At 39.7% G+C, this 20,226-nt stretch overlaps 1 protein-coding gene across 1 annotated transcript in view; it reads left to right on the top strand.

Annotated features, from left to right (window-relative positions):
* The window catches only part of MYO1E (myosin IE), a 189,310-nt gene that overhangs the window by 103,073 nt on the left and 66,011 nt on the right, over positions 1 to 20,226 (top strand). Inside the window, exons 5-9 of the mRNA XM_079125860.1 lie at positions 5,885 to 5,972; positions 10,138 to 10,227; positions 12,093 to 12,224; positions 15,104 to 15,238; positions 16,121 to 16,253. Of these exons, the coding sequence (XP_078981986.1) occupies positions 5,885 to 5,972; positions 10,138 to 10,227; positions 12,093 to 12,224; positions 15,104 to 15,238; positions 16,121 to 16,253 (578 nt within the window). The remainder of the gene's footprint in view (positions 1 to 5,884; positions 5,973 to 10,137; positions 10,228 to 12,092; positions 12,225 to 15,103; positions 15,239 to 16,120; positions 16,254 to 20,226) is intronic.

Raw genomic sequence — 20,226 nt, 5'->3', positions numbered from 1 at the left:
TCCAGGGCAAGACTGCCTCAGGTCCTCGCCTAGTTTTTGTTTTTGTTGTTTTCTGTTGTGGTGGCAGAATACCTGAGACTGGGTACCTGAGTCGATTTTGGCTCCTGGTTCTGGAGGCTTGGGAACCTGACAGCATGATGATAGATTTGGCTTTGGCTTCTGATGAGGCCCTTGTGCTGCTTCACTTCATGCAAATAAGGGAAAACGTAGATGGGCAATTAAGAAGAGGGGGAACCCCGGGGTGACCTTGCTTTACAACAGCTGGTTGTCAGATAACTAACCCATTCCCACTGAAGTGAGAACTCAAGAGAGAAAAACACTAGTCCCTTGATGAGAGCTCCACCCCACCCCACTAGGGCCCACCTCCTAATACTGCATCGCATCTTTGAGGAATTAGGGCTCCACAGTGGACCTTGGGGTACACTCAAATCATAGCACTCTGTTACTGTGTCCTTGAGTAAGTTGCTTATGAATGGAAATAATAATGGTACCCACTTCAGGGGGGTGTTTGGATGAGATGATTGATACAAATAAACAATGACAACAGCACTTGGTGCACATTAAACACTCAATGGATACATGCTACAAATTATTGCATTTGTAATATTTTAGTGTTCCTTTTAAATATCTCCTAGAATTGATGTTTTATCTCTCATCTTCCAGATTATTTTTCAATCACAACTATGTTTTCCTTTTATAACTCTAAAATTTAAAAAAAAAAAAACTGTTCCTCTTTATCTAAGCTTGGAGTTATAGTGTTTGAAAAAAGAGTCAAGGTCAATACTATCATGTTCTTATATAAAAAAATAAAAGTAAAAACGGGGCCTAAGGAGAATAGGTCCAGCGTGGCTCTCCTTGTCTCATCCTTCTCCTCCCCTCGTGGATGTGGTGGACTTCCTGCTCCCCTGGCTCCTGTCATCCACCTCCATCCTCCTACTTTTTCTCATGCCTTGCTGACCTTTCATCGTACGCTCTTGTGTTTTCTGTTTTCTGCCCTTTGTCGTTCCAGAGTGCTCAGGCCTTAAGTTCCATAGGATAACCTCCACCTGGCTCTGTCCAGTGCTTCCTCAGGTCCTACATTCTGGACAGGAGTGCATGTGCTCTTGATCACCTGCACCTGTGGGCATCTCCCAGGCTGCTTCTGGTTAACCTCATCGTGCTTTTTCTTTTATGTTGTTAGTATTTTGTGGGGACGTCTTCTGAGATTATCACAACATCCAGTTCTTCGTCAAAGCTCCACCCACCAGGCTTGCCGTCCACATTAGACCATTGCCCAAACCAGTCTCCTCTGTGATGGTTGCCAAGTGGTGACAGTCTTTTCCCATCCTTCCTTTCATGCTTAATGGTTGGTGTTCTGCCATGAGGAAGAGCTTTCCCCAATTTGTTGTTTGATTCATTTTTCATAACAATATGACCTTATGGTCTTCCATTTTATTCAAAAGATCATAATCCAGTATTATCACTTCTTTTGGTCTAACCACACTGGTTCTTATGTGCTTGATATGCCCACACCAGTTTCTGTCCATTTCCTTATTTTTGGGCATGGTTATATGTTGCAGGCCCAGCTTGTATTTCCCCCACTTTGGCCTTGGCATTGGCCATTGCTCCAAAGAAGCCCTGGTTCCTTTTAATGAAGAGTAACTGGGACCTCAAGTGCTCATTGATGCTGATGTGTCCCTGCTTGTAGGCCTTTTCTGTTTTGTTTTGTTTTTTTCCCTGACATGTTTCCCAATGGATGACTCCCTAAAACCATACCCACATCTACATTGTGTTGTTAAGAGCATGGAGACACTCAGACTCTCCATCACAGAGAGCTCCTCTTGGGCAAGAGCCACATCTCATTGTGATCAAGTTTAGCACATGGAGGGACCTAGAACATGCATGGAAGATGAACAAGTACATGCAGAATTTTTGCTTTAAGTTTTTGTCCTTTCTAAAGCACCAATAAATATAAAGTTAGAAAAGCAACGTTTCATTTACACTAACTCAATTACAAGGAAAGAATAGCTACCCGTATGTAGAACAGGTAGAAGTATTCTGAGACCAGGAATGAAGTGATGGGGGTAGATTGGTGAGTTTTCCAGTGGTGGGAAGGGTGGACCCTCCTTATTCTGTGGGCTGTTTCAACAATGATGAGACAAATATTTTTACATTTGCTAGAATAAGTCAAAACGAATTGGAAACACTAGGGGTGTCTAAGTGAGGAATAACCTTCTGACTCAGAAAAACCATTATAGTCCTTGAATCCGATTATTAATGTACCATTATATAGCTTTTTCTCCAAGAACAACTCTTTTTCTTTGAAATTTTAGCAAATGTTTCCATTTCTATAGCTAACACACTCAAACATTACATTATTTCCTATTTGAATTAATATTTCCTATTTGACTTTGGTTTTAAAGTGCTGGGCTGGTTCCCAACGAGCTGTATTTCAAACTAGGGTGTTAGTTAAAAATTCCTGTTTCTAAAAATTGTCCTTGGAGATTAAGGTTCGGCATGTTGGAGAAGGGTCCTGACCATGCGTATTTTTAAATGCTCTGGGATTCTGAAAGGCTGACCAGGTTTAACTTCTGACTCAAAGAAATAATCGTATTTCCTGAATCCAGCTATTAATCTACCATTGTACATTTTCCTAATTTCTGAATTTGGTTTGGTTTTGCCTTCTTTAGAAGTCCAGTGAAGCCAATTAAATCAGGAAAGACTGCCTGTAATCACAGCAAAACAAATTGTTCTAATTGCTGTGAGATGCAAAGCAAATAATTTGGGGTATGCTGTATAATCTGCCTGATAGTTTCACCTGCTTTTCACTTGGGTTTGAGTCCAGGGGAAGAAACAGCATTTGCCCATCCTTTATGGGCCAGCATGATTATGGTTGCATATCCTATAAACTTCTTGTAATTATGTAACATTCCCTCATTGTACAATAGTTTGAGCAAGTTACCAGCTGTAATCAATAAAACTTAAGTGTCTGTAAATTGAAACTGAGAAATGAAAATTCAACAGATCAATGTTGAGCCAGAACTAATTATTTTAAATCTACTGATAAAGATCACAGTTACTGAGAATGTAGATGTCCTATTTTTGGACCTGGCATACTTATGTTAAATATATGAGAAGAGTTACTTACTTTCCGTTATTCTTTTTCTTTGCTTCTAACAAAAGAGATACATATTTCACGTGTGATCACCATATTAAAGGCAGTATCAGGGGCAAATAACTATACTTTTATTTTATAATTCTACTAGGATTTTCTGGGGCTTTTTTCTTTCTCTCAAAACTTGTTCTACGAGGCTGAGGCAGAAGTATCACAAGTTCAAAGCCGGCCTCAGCAACCAAGCAAGGCCCTCAGCAACTTAGCAAGACCCTGACTCAAAATTGAAAAACAAACAAAACCAACAACATAAAAAACAAACAAACAAAAAAAAAAAAAAAAAAAAAACAGGGCATGTGACTCAGTGGTTTAGCACCCTGAGTTCAATCTTCAGTACCAAAACAAAACAAAAAACAAATGAAAAAGTGAACTTCTAGAAAATGTTTCCTCATAGTGATATGAGGGATGCTTAATAATAATCTAATGGCATTGGTACATATTGATTATCATTGTGATTTTTTTTTTTTTTTTTTTTTTGGGAAAAGTTGTTTTTAAAAATCTGAAATACATGGGTAATTTCTTGTTTAAAAAAAGAAAAAACTGTAAGAAGTAGGAGAGAGCACATCAAGGAAAAAAAGAAAAGAATCATCTACCAGCCTCCTTAACAAGTCAGAAATATAATTTTTCTTTTTTCCATTTCAGTTTTTTCCCACATTATTTTTACATAGCTATAAACATGTTATAGATACATAATCTTCTGCTCAGATTGCCACTTAACCTTAGCTAAACTGTCTTTTTTGTTGCTACAAAGTCTTTGTAATTATTTTAAAATATCTGTGTAATGTTAACACTGGTGGTTGTACCTTTGCAGTCCTGGATTTTCAAATAGTGAATATTTATATTGTTACAACTTAGAAAATGGAGTTTAATTGTTGACAGAAGTTGAGCTTCAAATGAGACAGAGTGCATCTATTGACTCTGAATCTAGTATGTAAATCATTTGACCATTTGGACCATTTAGAGATAACATGACACCTCAGTGGAAACTCTGGGTTTCCGCTTGCCTTTGTGTCTTATGAAGTTTCAGGTTTGGCTTCCTCGTTCACATGACCAGGAAGTCTGGGCGCTCAGACCTGAAATGGATTATATAGGTGGATTCAGTCCATCAGAGGTCGTAAATCTTAAACAGAAGATGGTTCCCTCCTTCCTACCTGAGCTCTCTTCTTAAACATACCATGTATTAGTTCAAGTTCATCTGACTTTTGGCAGATGACTATTTTAATTTTGTTTCGTTTGCTTTAAAATATCAAATTATTTCAATATTGATTTCCGTTTCCACTGGGGGGGTGGGGAATTACCTTGCTTGATTGTATTCTAGCCAGTGTTTCCTCTTCTTTCAGGTAACTCAGCAATTGATGACAGTTAATTAGGCTGGGTGTTCATAAAAGAACATTTGCTGTATACCCCCAAATTCTTATCACCAAGCACAAACAGCTATATTGTCTTATGAACTTGTAGCAGCCTGTTTTTTTTTTTTTTTTAAATTTTGTTGTTGTTGTTGTTGTTGTTGTTGTTGTTTCTTATGAAGTCCTCCAACATTTTATATGGTATGGATTCCTTTAATTAATTCTATCCTAGCAATAAAAAGTCTGCCAATAGAAAAATGAGAAATCTGACTTAAGCATGTTTTGAATTATCAGTTCAGGGGATTTTGAAGGAAAAACGGGGATTTTGAAGAGCAGACTATTAACAAAAGGCAGTTAGGCTACGAAACGGAAGGTAGTCTGTTACTCAGGATGTGATTAATATTGCCTCATCATTTAATTTTAGAATTTCTAAAATAAGGAAGCTTGCATCAGTTCAAGGCACAGTATGAAACTTCAGCGGGCCTGCTTTGTCTTTATCCTTTTTAATTACAGAACTCATATATTGTTACAAAAAGTTTGGAGAATAATGAACTGAAAAAGTCTCCTGGGGTCTCCTTAACAGGACCCAAATTTCTGCTAATATTTTGTAATGTTTCTGATCTTGTTTCAAAAATATTTTATTTTATTTTTATTCATTTATTTTGTGGTGTTAGGGATTGGATCCAGGGCCTCACCCATACTAGGCAAGAATTCTACACTCCCAGTCCTTTAATTCTTTAAAATTAATTAATTAATTAATTAATTAATTTATACATACTGTGACTTGAACCCAGGAGCACTTTATCACTGAGCTACATCCCAGTTCTTTTTATCTTTTATTTTGAGACAGGGCCTCACTGAGTTGCTTAGGCCTTTGCTAAGATGATGAGATTACTCTTAAACTTGCGATCTCCTACCTCAGACTCCTGAGTTGCTGGGATTAGAGGCATGAACCACTGTGCTACCTAACATGTGACCATGTTTTATATGTAGTGTGAATCGAATATTTCATTTAACATTACTTTATATGCTTTTCCCCTATGTTTACAATCTGTATGTCCATCATAATTTCTGCACAATTTTATCCATCTCATTTTCCATAATTTTCCTGATCATGCCCCATATTATTGGGCAGTTAGAATGCTTAATTGTCTATCTTGTGCATAATGGTAATTAGCAAGACTCCAATTAGCATCATGTTCATGTTGCTCACAGGTCATGAAAGTGACCTCATCCTGCCATGGTTTGCCTTTCTGGACCCATAATGTGCATATTTCTTCTGAATTTCTTGTTGCCTGTTTTCTTTTTCTTTTTATTTGTTGGGGTGGGTGAAGGAGCTGGTCATGATCCACTTCATGAATGGACATTCTTGTCTTTCTTTCCTCAGTGGTGAAAGTGGTGCTGGAAAGACAGTGGCTGCCAAATACATCATGAGTTATATCTCCAGAGTGTCTGGAGGAGGCCCCAAAGTCCAGGTGAGTTGGTGATGGCACATTTTGAGACCTGTGTTATTTGGAAATGTGAGAGGTTCCTTGTGCTATTTTAAAAAGAATTTTTCTTCCATGGAAAAGCTCTATAACCAAGAAGCAGGAAATCTACAAAGAAGTATCATTTTGAGATAGATATGCCTAATATATAATGAGCTCCTATAAATCAATAAAAACAGTCCAAAAGGAAAATAAAACACATCTCATAGAAAATGAAGTATAAATTACTAACCAAACATAAAAATATGCTCATATTATCATGATAATAAGAAACAAATTAAAACTACAAAAAAAAAAAAAAAACCTATACTACTAGATTGACAAAATTCCTATAGTGTTTTAAATACTCTTGGCAGAATATATGGACATAGTTATTTTCATGTGTTGCTCGGGTAGGAGCATGAACTAGTACAGTACAGCTTTATTTCATGAGGGCATTTCAGCAAAATCTATCAAATTTATACACATGCTCCATTTGACTTAGCAGTTCTGCTAAGATAATTTCTTCCTTTTTTTGAGACAGGGCCTAGCTAAGTTGCCTAGGCTGGCCTCAAACTCACAATCCTTCCACTTCAGCCTCCAAAGTAACAGGGATTACAGGTATTGTCACTGAGCATGTCTTGGTTTGTTCTTTAGATATGTTGAAAGGTATACAAAATGATACATATATAAAGTGATTTGTGGCATTTTCTGGTAATGCAAAAGACTGGAAACAAATGTTCCTCTATAGGTAACTAGTGAAATAATTGTGGTTCATCATATAATAGATTTATTTATTTTTTTTTTAGTTGTATATGGACACAATGCCTTTATTTTTATGTGGTGCTGAGGATACAACCCAGTGCCTCACACATGCTAGGCAAGCACTCTACCACTGAGCTACAGCCCCAACCCCATCTTAATAGATTTTTATACAGCCATAAAAATGAGACTGCATATCCTGGTGTGAAATGATCTCCAAGATATATTCATTAATTGCAAAAAGCCAGGTTTTAAACCTTCTGTAAAGTGTGAGGAAAAAAGGAGTATATATCTGTGTTTGTTTGGAAATGTTTCTCTGGAAGGATACACAAGAATGTGTGGTCTTTAGGGAGGGAACTGAGAGACAAGAGGAGGCTGTACTCTTCCCATACACCCTTCACATACTTATGTTGGACTCTAAATAAATTGCCAATCCAAGGAATCTATAAAATTTAGAAGAAAGGGAAAAGAAAAAGGAAGAAGGAATGATTAGCAAATATGAAGAAAGCATTAGAAAAAGACCCAGAGCATGACAATTCACAACAGATGAGAAGATAAGGAGGCTTCCCTGGCAGAGAAGCAGAGTCAGGAGGATAGCGTGCTGAATGGGATAGATCAATTTCATCTGTTTTCAGTCACTCATCGTGGTAGCAGAAGCAGCAACAGCAGAAGTTAGTAAAGCTGGCTTCCCGAGGAGCGGGGGATGATGGTGATCATGGGCTAAGGTCTAGAGGGGGCTGCCCAAAATCATAGTGCTCATCACTGCACACAGTGCTGGTGAGCTTTTCAAAATTGTAGTTCTTGGTCCAAGGTAGAATTAATTCTAAAGATTAATGTTTTAAATAGAATCATTTAATAAGCAATGTTATTGCCATGGTGAACTGTAGACTTTAAAAAAGACACATTATAATTTTTTATTAATTCATTTACTAATTATTAATTTGCTACTTAAATGGAACTACAGTATGACCTAGTAAGTCAAAAAGCTTAAGGATTTTAAGGTCCATATTTTCTTAGGTAAACCGAAAGGGTCTTAGCAGGGCCTCTTTCTCTGAAGAAAAGGAAGCTCCAGAGCAGCTCTGCCCAGTAGTGGGGGGGGGGGGGGTGCAAGTCATGCCTATAATTCTAAATTTACTAGTAGCCATATTTACAAAAGTAAAAGGAAACAGATAAAAATGGTTTTTAAATGTTTTATTTAACCCAGTTGTCTTCAGCTTTTCATCACTGTGACAAAATACTGGAGGAAAACAACTTCAGGAGGAAAGACTTATTTTGATTCACAGTTTCAGAGGGTCAGTCAAGTGGCTCCATTACTTTGGGCCTGAAGTGAGGCAGGGCATCATGGTGGAAGGGCATAGCAGAAGAAATCTGCTCACCTCATGGCAGCCAGAAAGCAGAGAGAGAGAGGGAAGAGAGAAGGGCTAGGGACGAGATAATCGTTCCCAAGGATATGTTCCCAAGGATACCCACTCCCTTCAACTAGGTCCCACCTCCTGCAGTTTCTACTCTTCCCAATAGTCCATTCAGATTATTAATTCATCAATGAATTAAAGATCAGAGCCTTATGATCTAAACCTTTCCCAAAAAGCCCACCTCTTACACCACTGTGTTTGGAACCAAGCCTTCAACACATTAGTCTGGGGTGGTTCAGCCCACTTGCTTTTCTCCATTCACGTGACTCTGCTCTTAGAGGGCCGACATGGACACAGGACTCCAGAATGCTGTTTTGTAAGTGGGCTGGTCTTTACCATAATTTATTCTTTCTTTTTTCCTTGATAAATTCACCTCTGTTGGACATCACTGATAGTTCATAAGTACATGTGGATGGATGGATACATGCAAAACTACTCAGTTTAAAAGTCTGATTAGACCTGGAGACCTAAGACTCTTGCCTTAATCCCCAACACCACAGAAACAAAGCAAACAAACAGAAACACCCAATCATAACAGCAGCAGCAGCAACAACAACAACAGCTTCTAATCAAAGAAGGGGAGAGATAGAAGAGCCTTCCACTCATTCCCTTCCTAAGAGGAGCTCAGAGTTGTTAAGTGGTATGGTCACAGCTAGCCAACAAACAGAAGATAGAAGAGATTAATGAAGATCCATAAATTCAAATTTTATTTTACAAAGAAAAGCAAAGTTTATAATAATCCATGAGTTTTTAAGGAGATGACAGATTGGAAATATGTTTCTGAGTTTGAAACTGACCCCATGAAGAGACCACCTAGAATTTGCCCTTGGTGCCATTGCTATCAATGATTCAAAGTTGGATGGTAAGCCAGTTCTCATTTCTTGTGACACATAATCTTCTGAATTGTCTGAAGGGTGCCAAGGGAGCCCTTTGGCTGTTATGTGGTCAATTAGTCGTGAGTGCCTTATTTAGTCCTGTTTGCTATAGCCCGTGACCTAGTGGCCAGATTGCAGACGGTTAATGTTGATTTTTCTCTTCCTGTTTTCCTATGAGGACAGTGATACAGAGCTCTTGGCTTAGAATTAGTCAGTAGCTAAAGAGCATAAGCCAGAAGACTTGTTATTTCTGGAACATGTTTAACCATAGCATGTGAATAATTAGAAGTACAAGGAGTGACTCATTGTTGAAAGACCTCTCCAGCATCAAATCCTATCTATTGAACTGTCGCATGTCCATGGTGTGTTTTGCACACTTTTAAGCCTGACACAGAACTTGGGTGTTGGAAAATCAAATTCTTCCCCTCTAGGAGGCCAGGAATTGTTCCACATAATCCAGTATTGGCCCTTGCTATTCCACGTGTGGATCCATGCTGGCAAAACCAGCACCACCAGGGAACTGCTTAGAAATGCAGATTCTTGGACCATGCCCCAGACCTGCTAAATCCACATCTGCATTTTAACGGAATCCACAGGTGATTCATGCACTTTAAGTTTTGAGGAGCATCAGATTATATTTCCATAACTTTGGGAAGGAGAAACTGATTAATTTTCCCTAACGTAACTCCTACTTGTAGTTGAGCAGGGGAGGAGCTGGGAAGGGCCATGATCATAAAAACTGATCAGAACCGCAGGGAGATGCCCCTTGTTGCTTCACTTTCCTTCTTGCTATGACTCCTGGCACACTCTAAAGTGCAGGGTAAAGATGTAGCTACACAGGGTAGAGGCCTAGATCAGGAGCATTTGTGGATTCTGCTTTATTAGTGGCAGCCTGGCTCTTGGGGATCCTGCATCAAGTTAAGGGAGTTGGGAGACCCAGTCACATGTATAGGGTTAGGTCTGTTGACATGAAAGAATAAATTCTCTAGAAATTCCCAGGGACACATGGATTTGGGGCTTCTCTCCTTACAGCATTCAGAAGCTAGGACCTTAGGGAAAGTTCATCTTCACATTGTGTGGCGGGTGTCTGCATCTCCTTAACCTGCACTCTATTTGCTGTGATAGCATGTGAAGGACATCATCCTGCAGTCCAATCCACTGCTGGAGGCCTTCGGGAATGCCAAGACAGTCCGCAACAACAACTCCAGCAGATTTGTAAGTCTCATCCCTGTTTCAGAGAAATTTGCCTGATTGATGATGTTGATATTCCTGATTTAAGTCCTGGGTCCCAAAGGAAATAAGAGCATTTCACATATCATCAGGAGGCCACCTTGTCAATCTTTGCCTTTTTTTTTTTTTTTTTTTTTTTTTTTTTTTTTTTTTGGTGTGGTGCTTGGGATTGAACCCAGGGCCTTGCAAGGCAAGCACTCTACCAACTGAGCTGTGTTCCCAGCCCAATATTTCCTTTCATTTTCTAAAGTAGTATGTTATCGAGTTCCAATGTACCCTTTGACTCAAGTTATTTTTGAGCCTCAGGGATGCAAACAGGGTAATTTCAGAAGGAATTGCCTTACTAAAGAAAATAAAAATTGATGAAAGTGGAGGATTTGTTTACTTGTTCCCTAGATAAAGGGCCTTCTTTTCCAGACAAGAAATGAATGGAATTGACAGGTACCCCAGAGATCATTCATTGCCCACCAGCAATGATTCAGCTCCTCAGAGCTTGGTCTGTGAAAGGAACAGATACTTGGACTGATGAGGTGCAGAGGGAGAACCTTCCTCCCCTGTCAGAGTAAGCTGACTGCACACCCAGCCTCTCTGGCTTTGAGCATTTCACTTTATAGGTTCAGAAGTGACTGGACCTAGCCTCACAGTGCACCTCCTGACTGGCTCATGTACCAACGCTACAAAAATGTCAACCCATGCATTGTTCTGAATGTCTGTTTTCACATTTTTCTGTCTGGGTGTCTCCTGAGGTGGTAGATTGGAGGACTGGCAAGGATGACTAGGAATAAAATCCTCTTGACAGAAAGCCACATTTATAAAGAAACAAATGCTTACCCATTAGCACTGATTTATATAGATTTTGCATCTTATTTCAACCATAGATTATGTCTGGCACTAAAGCACGTGAAGAGCCATCTGTAAGGCTGATACTGGGCCATTTTAAAATAAATAGTGGGAAATTCAGAGAAAAACAATTTCTTTTTTACTCTTTATTTTAGAAGGAAGTTTCTGTTTCCAAGAGAAGCTTCACCATGTTCTCATGCAGTAACTGTCAAGTTCTCTGATGGGTGATGTCAATCAGGCTCACCTTCACTTTGCTTGTTTTCCGGGACTATTCAGATTATTTGCTCCTTTGTTTATCTCTCATATCTTTCAACTCAGTTCCTGGGTTGTTTTATTCTGGAGTTTCTAGGTGATGGAATAAGAAATAAAATGTGAACACATTTTCCACTTGACCTTTCTTTCCCTTATTGTCATTCTAAATCTGCCTTATAAAAACAGACTCAATTACATTCAACCCTCCACTCCTTTGCCTTCCTTAGAGAGCAGGACAAAAAAAAATAAAAACCCAGCCTTTATTATTTATCTGATTACAAAATTTCATACAACCCTCCTGGAAGGATGGGAAAAGCGTAGATGGGCAGTTAGTGCAGTAGACATCCTTTCCCCCTCACCTCCTGCCAGAGGGGAAGTTCACTTCCTCCGGAAGAAGTTGGCAGAGTTCACTGTTGTTAGATAAATGGTACCAAGGGATTTTCTGGTCCATTCTTTGCACCTTTTGGTTGAACGGGCAAGTACCTACTAGAGGAAAATGGGCAAGGAATATAACATGTCCTTATTTAGTCTGGTTGGAAGGATTGATTCTCTCTGAATGCAGAATTGTATGATTGGACAGAAGCTCAGGTTATTGTTTGATATGAAAACGTGAGGAAGTCTAGGCCAGAATTAGGAATAATTCAGAACATGTCTCTCATTTATGAATTTCCTTGAATTATACACTGTATTCAAAACCTGTTTGCAGCATTATGTTTTTGTTTACCAACCATTAAAGGAAATCCCTAACTTTCTTGCAGGGAAAATACTTTGAAATCCAGTTCAGTCCAGGTGGGGAACCAGATGGTGGAAAGATCTCCAACTTCCTTCTGGAAAAATCTAGAGTGGTGATGAGGAACCCTGGAGAGCGGAGTTTTCACATATTTTACCAGGTTTCCCTTTATATTTTTTCTTTCCCATTTCTTGTCCCTCCATATTTAAAAAAAAAAAAAAAAAAATATATATATATATATATATATATATATATATATATATATAAATTGAGAACCTCTCAGTCCTCAAATGTAGAGTTTAACAGGCTGAAGAGACTTCATTACTATTATGTGCAGGATTATAAAACTGTCCCTACCATCAAGGAAAATAAGTTCTAATTGGAGTGACAGGGCAAATTCCCCAAAAGTTAAATAATCAAAAAAATGTTGACATAACTTCAAAACAGAAGTAGGAGTGCTTGATTCTTTGCCAAATGGGAATTCATGTGGGGAGGTTTGACCAGGTTGGTAAAGAAGAGATGTTAAGGTGGGGAAAGCCCTGGCTGGAGAGTGGAGAGGCACCTATCAGGGAAGTTGGGTGATGGAAATAAAGGCCAGGAGGTACAAGCCAGTTCATGAGCCACACCTCAGCCAGCTTGCAGGGCAGACTCTTCAACAGGTGAACTGTTGGAGGGGAGAACTGATCTTTAGTGCCAGATCAGAAAGTTTCCACTCGGACCCTCAGAAGGCAGGGACAGTTCCGGGTCAGAGCAGTATACGGGATACTTTTAAAATCATGTTCCATTCTTCAGCAACTATCTGATTCAAGTATATTAAAAATGTTTTTAAGTATTTAAAAAATATAATGATGCCCTCTCATTGGTTAATGTTTGGGTTTCCTTATTAATATGTTCATATTAGGGTTTCATATTTGTTTTCTTGAAAAAAGGCCTGGTAACTGTTTTGTTTTGGGTTTGAAGATCACTGGGTTAGAAGGAAGGTAATCCTCGAGTAGCTCAGAGCCTCTTCAATTGCACAGATATTTTTAATGATGACAGATCATTCTTTTAGTTGGTGTCTGTTGGTTGAAAAAGTACATATATGACCAAGAGCCTCTCTGAGTTCAGTAATGCATGTAATTGTATTAATCAAAGCAATATGTATGAATGAATGAAAACGGTTGTATGTATCATGCACAGCAATATGTTATTTATTGAGCAATAGATAAAAGTGTTTAATGAATGTCAGGACCCCTTTCAATAAATGCAAGCTCCACCCAATTCCAGGAGTCCTCTTCCTACAGATCAGAAGCCACCAGAATAGAGGCTGGGAACAGATGAGCTCAGGGGTTCCAGAATTTGACAAAAAGTGTTGGTTGAAGATGTGAAATAGATGAAACTCCATGGGAGTGAGTGTGGAGAGAAAAATAATGCCCATGCAGGACCTAGGGATGTCTGGGTTCTCCACAGACGAGAGGTGCGAAGTTAGTTAGAGGAATACAAGGGAGCCCAGGATCCTGGTGTGTCCCCCAAACCAAGGGAAGCCTCAGGGGGATGACCACAGGCTCAAATGCTCTGAGCTCTTGAGGAGAATGGTCAGGCCAAGGGTCTTGAGGACTCAACTGGCTTAGCCACTGGAAAGTGGGCAGGAGAGGAATTTTGCCATAGTGGTGAGGGAAGATGATGAAATGCAGGCAGTTAAATCAGAGAGGAAGTAGATTATGCACCCTGAGGAAGCTCAGGGTCAAAGAAAAGCTTTTAACAAGGGTAAAGAACAGCATGTTTTTAGATAGGAGAATTGGAGAAAGGGAAGTTTGAAGATGCTAGTGAGAAAGACTATGTGATATGAAGGAAGAAGTTTGAAAGAACTGAGGAAAAGTTCTTTGTTGCAAGTTGCAGGGGGCTGGGCAAATAAAGGAGTATCAGTAGACAGGAAGAAACAACAACAACAAAGGGAACCTGATGTCACAGGTTGTCCTGGAACTTCTCAGTAATGCGACTGAGGCCACCTATTTGCTGGAGGGGAGCCAAGATGTCATGAGGAACTTGACAGAGATGGAGAAGCATGGATAGGAGCTCTCTGTTTTTCTAAATATTGCTTACATTGCATGAGGCCCTGGGGTTGATCTCCAGCATGCGTCACGGAGCATACTTTTCATCTCAATATTGTCGGGTTCATACCATGGTGTCCTGGAGCCCATTTACATAGACTGCATGCATTTCTTCCCACATCTCTTGTGGCATTTCTTTGACGGATTTAAATTAGTCTTGGTGGAGGCATTTACACCACAAATATCAGCAAACACCGCATGTAAATTTTTTTTCCTCCCAGGAGTTGATCATTAAACTTTTCCCAGTGCACCACTGGTTAGAGCTCAAAGTTAAGGCAGATATCAGTGCTGGAACAAAAAGCTAAAAGGCAGTCCATGGTCTGTGAGGTTTCAGAGTACCATAGAGTGGGAGCTACAAGTCAATATGCATCCTGGAGTGAGAAGAATGGAGGAACCATCTCCACTTTGAAAATTCAGAAGCAAGTTGGGCAGAAATTAAGTGTTGCAATCTGTTTTACTTTCCACTCTTCTGAGGGCTCACAACTGTAGCAGTACAATTCTTTCACTAGACAAGAGAAGATCCTCAGTTGTTGCAGGTTTTATTCGAATTAAGAACCACCAGCCTGCAGTGGTGCACACCAGCGACTTGGAAGCCAAGGCAGGAGGATGGCAAGTTTATGGCCAGCTTCAGCAACTTAGGCCTAAGGAAGTTTGCAAGACCCTATCTCAAACAATAAACAGATCTGGGGATGTGGCTCAGTGGTAAAGCACCTTGGGTTAAATCCCAATACCAGAAAGAATTTGCAGAGATGGTTTGGGACTACAACAAGTAAAGCAAATATTCACAAGCCCCTTCATATTTTAGACAGTGAAACCACCCATATATTGAGACAGCAGGATAGAAAGTCCTTTCCACCTGGGCTCAGTGATGGCGGGGGCAGGAACTGCGAGGTCACTGTGGGTGCCTTGTGGGCCACATCATGGTATGTGTCATGTCCTGTCACTGCAGCTCATCGAGGGGGCCTCTGCAGAGCAGAAGCACAGCCTCGGTATCACTAGCATGGACTATTATTACTACCTGAGCCTTTCCGGGTCATACAAGGTTGATGACATCGATGACAAGCGGGAGTTCCAAGAAACTCTGGTAAGTACTGGCATAGGGCCAAGCAGAATCTGCATTCCAGCCTGGGCATCACTGGTGACAGAAAGGGCACTATTGTGGCCACTTTGTGCCACTGTAAGCATGCCTTAAGACCTTACAGAATCTTTAAATGGTTATGTGCCCAATTGCCTAAGGACCACTTAATGATTTGAAATGGGTGGAAAAGTGAATTCTTCATTGTCCCTCTATGGAAGCTCTAATAATCAGGCAAACCTATTGTGGGCAGTCTGCGCAAACGCATCCTTTTTTGCTGATGTCTTTCACAGTTGGTGTGAAGGCCTGCACACAGGTCCTAGAGTAGAGTTCTCTCAGAATATGGATATCCCAAAGGCATACAGTTCAGCTGTCTTTAATAGAATTTAATGGACATCAGAAACTAGACTTTGATGATGCTTTGATTTCCTGGAGATTATCAATTAAAAACCCTTTGCAAATATAATCTTTTCTCATCCCTCCTCATGAAGAGAATGATCTCTTGAGTGTAGTGGGAGTGGCTGGCAAGGGGGCAGAAGTGCCCTTGGAGGGGCGAGTTGGCAACCAGTGCACACCCCAGGAGGAGGATGGCCCTGGGGACCTGTACATCAGCTGCCACTCCTTTGAGTGCCTTTCCTCTGGAACGCTCCTTCCCTTGTTCCTGAAGTACAGAATGCTATGTTTAAAGATAGAACTGCCTTTCCAACAGGACTTCTAAGAAGAATGTGTGCGAGAACACCAGTCAGTGATCACGTTGTTTAAGGACTTTCCACTGCCATCACAAGCTAAGCCATGTATACTGTAACTCTGCAACTCAGTTTGTGCTTCTTGATTACATGCTTAAGAAGTCAGTGACCAGCTTGTCTGGATAATCTCTCTTTCCTCTTTCAGCACGCCATGAACGTGATTGGAATCTTTGCAGAAGAGCAAACGCTGGTGTTGCAGATAGTGGCAGGGGTCCTCCACCTGGGAAACATCAGCTTCAAAGAAGTGGGCAACTATGCTGCAGTAGAGAGTGAGGAGTGTACGTAGCTCTGGCTGTGGTTGTCGAATGAGGGGTAAAGGTGGTTCACTCTGATCAGAATATCATACCACACTCAAGTGGGTATATTGGGTCGAGATGAGAAGTCTTATGTGTCCTGCAGTGGCAAATCAAAATGACCTTAGGAAAGATGAGACATCTACTATGCACTGCCTTTCTTGTCACCATTAGCTTCTCCATGTCCCACACTGTAGGTAATTAATGAAATCATTTCAATTTATTGCTCACCTGGGAGAAATTTGGCAGAATTTCACATCTAACTGCAAAGATTAATGAAGATTAATGGTTAAATAACTCCAAAGACTAAGCTCTTAATAAGAACCTTTTTGGTAAGTAGGCTTTACATTCTTCATTCACCTAAAGTTCCTGAAGAACCAGTGATGGAATTTATATAAATATGGAGAAGCTCAGTTTGTCCCATGGGTTTGATTAGACTAGATTTCTGTGCCCAGAAAGAATATGGACTTTGACTATCTTGTTCACATTCTGATGATCATGCTTAATGATCACATGTGTCATAGTCACATCCTCAAGCCCTGAATGGTCATTTTCACTCTCAGAAGAATTCAGGGCCCTTCCTGCAGAAAGGCATTATTGATTTCATGTGCCCACAGTCCACCACAAATACCGTGCACGTAACTTCAGCCTCTTAGGCATCATCAGCTTTCCAGGCTGTTCTCAGAACCCACACATCCTTTAGCCACCCAGGAAGGCATTTCTTCCTTTCTCAGCATTCTTCAAGGATGATAAATTTAGATGCTTGGTAATAAATAGTATCCCACTCATTGCTGACAATGCAGTGGGGATATTTCCATTCCAAATAAGGTTCTTTTTTATGTTTTTGTTTTCTTTTCTCATAAAAGAGGGAAGTTCTGCTAACTTCTGATGTCTATCTGATAAGGATAAATTATGTCTACCAGGGAAAGGGATGGAAAACAATAAATATGCAGGGTGGCCATAAAACCTAGGAACACGACCTAGCAATCATGATAATAATAACTACTCCTATACTTCATAGACTTTATCCTTGACATTTAACAAATGCACTTATGTGTCCAGGAGGATCATTAACACTTAGCCTTGTAACACTGGCAGCTTTGTTTTGGTAGAATTGTCTGTGAAAATAGACTGGTTTTCTCTTGCTTCTTGGATGGTAAAATCCTTTACTGCCACTTTATGCTTGAGAATCAAGTCATGACACTGAACCAACAAGCATACCCTTGAATGTCTGAGCCAAGAAGGGTTTCACTGCTCACTGAGTCTGGAGTGAGTAACCTCCTCTGCCAAATGGGCAAGGCCTGGGTTTGGCAACTGCTTGTGAATTTACGGTGGACAAGCAATGGACATCAGGATGAACTTGAGGCCACGTAGGCCTAACAAAGAAATATGCACCCTTCCCAGTAATGTTCTTCTACCACTTCGGGGTTTTGTTCATTTGGTCATGTATGAACATGGTTTAGTGGGTGGACAGAAAAGGTTCTCCCATGTACCCCTCTGCAGTCAACTTGTTGCCCTCCCTGGCAGTAACCAGAGTTCCAGAGATAGGTGTTTTACAGTAACCACTCACATCCATTCTTTTCCCCACTGTTGTGTGATAATGGGAGCTGATTACACATATTCTGCAGTTACTTTTTAAATAACATTTCATTATATCTTGGAGATTATTCTTTATCCATTCATAAGGGGCTTTATCCTTTTACAGCTACAGAGCGGTCCTTTGCTTGGTTACATTTTGACTTAGGGAACTGGTCATCTGTTACCATGCATTAGATAGTTTCTAATCTTCTGAATGAATACTACTGAAATGAATAACCTTGGTTCATGTCATCTTTCTCCTATACCTGTGCAATACTTTTATAGAGGGAAGTTCTGCCCATGTTTTTATCATCAAAGAAGGCATTTTTCTCTAGCTTTTGTATTTTAGGGGGGAAAAATGGTTATGCATCCCATCACAACTGCCCTACTAAAGCAGAATAGCCATTTATTTGATCCTAGACCAACAAAGATATAGAATTTTCTTAGTCAAATCTTTATGTTACTGAGAAACCAATCAAACCTCAACTTAGGCACTTATATGCCTATCAACATCAATACAGTAAAAGACATACTTGGGGAAACAAGTTTTTCTTGAAAGGTGTTAAGTACTAAATTAACCTAAGAGGTTAAAACAAAATACTACTTTAATAAAATGAGGAGTAGATGTGCAAGTGACAAAGCCTTTTATTTACCCCATGATTACTGGATTAGAAAACACAGCACTTTAACACCAAAGACAAATAAATCTTGTTTACCTTGCAATTTTTAAGAAAAATTGTGAAGAAAGGAATTTTGGTTTGCTATATATATATTTTTTTATTTTTCTCTTTTTTCTACACTTCAAATTTAAACAGAAAAATGAAATTCAACTTTGCTTTACACTGTAATGCAATAATAGAAGTCTATTTTTGTTAGTTAAATGTGCTGAAACATTACTTTTTAGCAGGTTCTTCTTATTTTACACGACTCTGAATAACTACACTAAAGTTGCAACAACATTTTAATTAATCACTGCTTCATCCCCCTGCTTCTTCCCTAAGCTGCCAAGCGTCCTTGCTGACACTCTCGGAACCAGCCACACTCACCCACCCTCATGGAAATTCACAGCCTAGAGGAAGTCAATATAAGTGGCCCTATAATTTCAGCACCAGGGCAGCCACTGAAAAAAATATGAGGCTATAAAAGCTTGCACTTGGAGAACATGGCATGGATTTTTTCCAAACCAAGTATATATTTCCTCTCTAGTCTGGATAGCCATTTCCCTAGGCTTGTGGCTCTGATTCTTTGCCAAATTCCATGCCTTGTTTTTCAAGTGCCTGCAGTCTTTTGGCCATGTGCACTCTGTAGGAAGAATTACAAGAAATGGAAGGGTATCACCTGTCAGTCACTCTCTCTGTCTGGTCTCAAGTTACTCTTGTTTTAGCCCTATTTTTGTTTTTTAGCCGAGGTCATGACAATTATAACCAGATATTTTAACTGTGCCCTGGTTTTAATATGGCTAGGGGTTTGGGAGGAGCCCATATTTATAAAATAGACAAACTATGTAGTTTCTATGAACAATGAAAGGGGCCCTGGTGGATAGACTATCAACTATTGAAGATGATATCTATTACATTTAGTGAAATGGGCCCTCCCCGATGCTGGTGATTACCAGTGTGGTAGTGAAGGCCTCTTGTACATTGGATACTTTGATAAATGTCTCTCTTTTTTAAAAAATATCTTTCTTCATTGTTGATCAACCTTTATTTATTTACTTATATGCGGAGCTGAGAATTGAACCCAGTACCTCACACATGCTAGGCAAACGCTCTACCACTGAGCCACAATCCCAGCCTATAGAGGTCTCTTGATTCTCACAAGAACCCTATCTGTGTCTAATCTGATGTGTGGACATCATCTGTCCTTACTTTGCAAAGGATGTTTTAGTTCAGTGAAAGATGCACCCACTAAACTAAACTAAACAGCCATCGGCAATTCGGTGCATTTGGTTTTCTTCATGTGTCCTTTAGAAAAGGAGCTCTTCCACTGGTCAAAGCATTTTTGTGAAATATTCATACACATGATAAATACCTTGTTCTGGCATTACACATTTCAGCTGCATTCACTGACTTAATCGCTTTGGAAGGTGTATACTGAGAAATGTCAGCCCATTACATTCTAGTACCATCTGTGCAACTCAAACTGAGTTGCAGGAGCCTTGTGATTTTTGAGCATTATTATAAGGTCTTTAACACAATCCTGTTATCAGAGAATTTTGTAAAGCTTTATGCAGAAAAAGAAGACATATCCAAGTTCAAAATTTGCATTTTCATCTATAATGGGAAAATTATTTCATTTATAATGGGAAAATCTAACACTTTTTGTGTCCAAGAAAGGTGCCATTTATTCATATTAGAGCGTTTTGACCAAAAATCAAGAA

The sequence above is a fragment of the Sciurus vulgaris genome (assembly GCF_902686455.1).
Source record: "Sciurus vulgaris genome assembly, chromosome: 2".
NCBI classification, from domain to species: domain Eukaryota; kingdom Metazoa; phylum Chordata; class Mammalia; order Rodentia; family Sciuridae; genus Sciurus; species Sciurus vulgaris.
The sequence above is the reverse complement of the archived record's forward strand: the minus strand, read 5'-3'. Positions and strand labels throughout refer to the sequence as shown.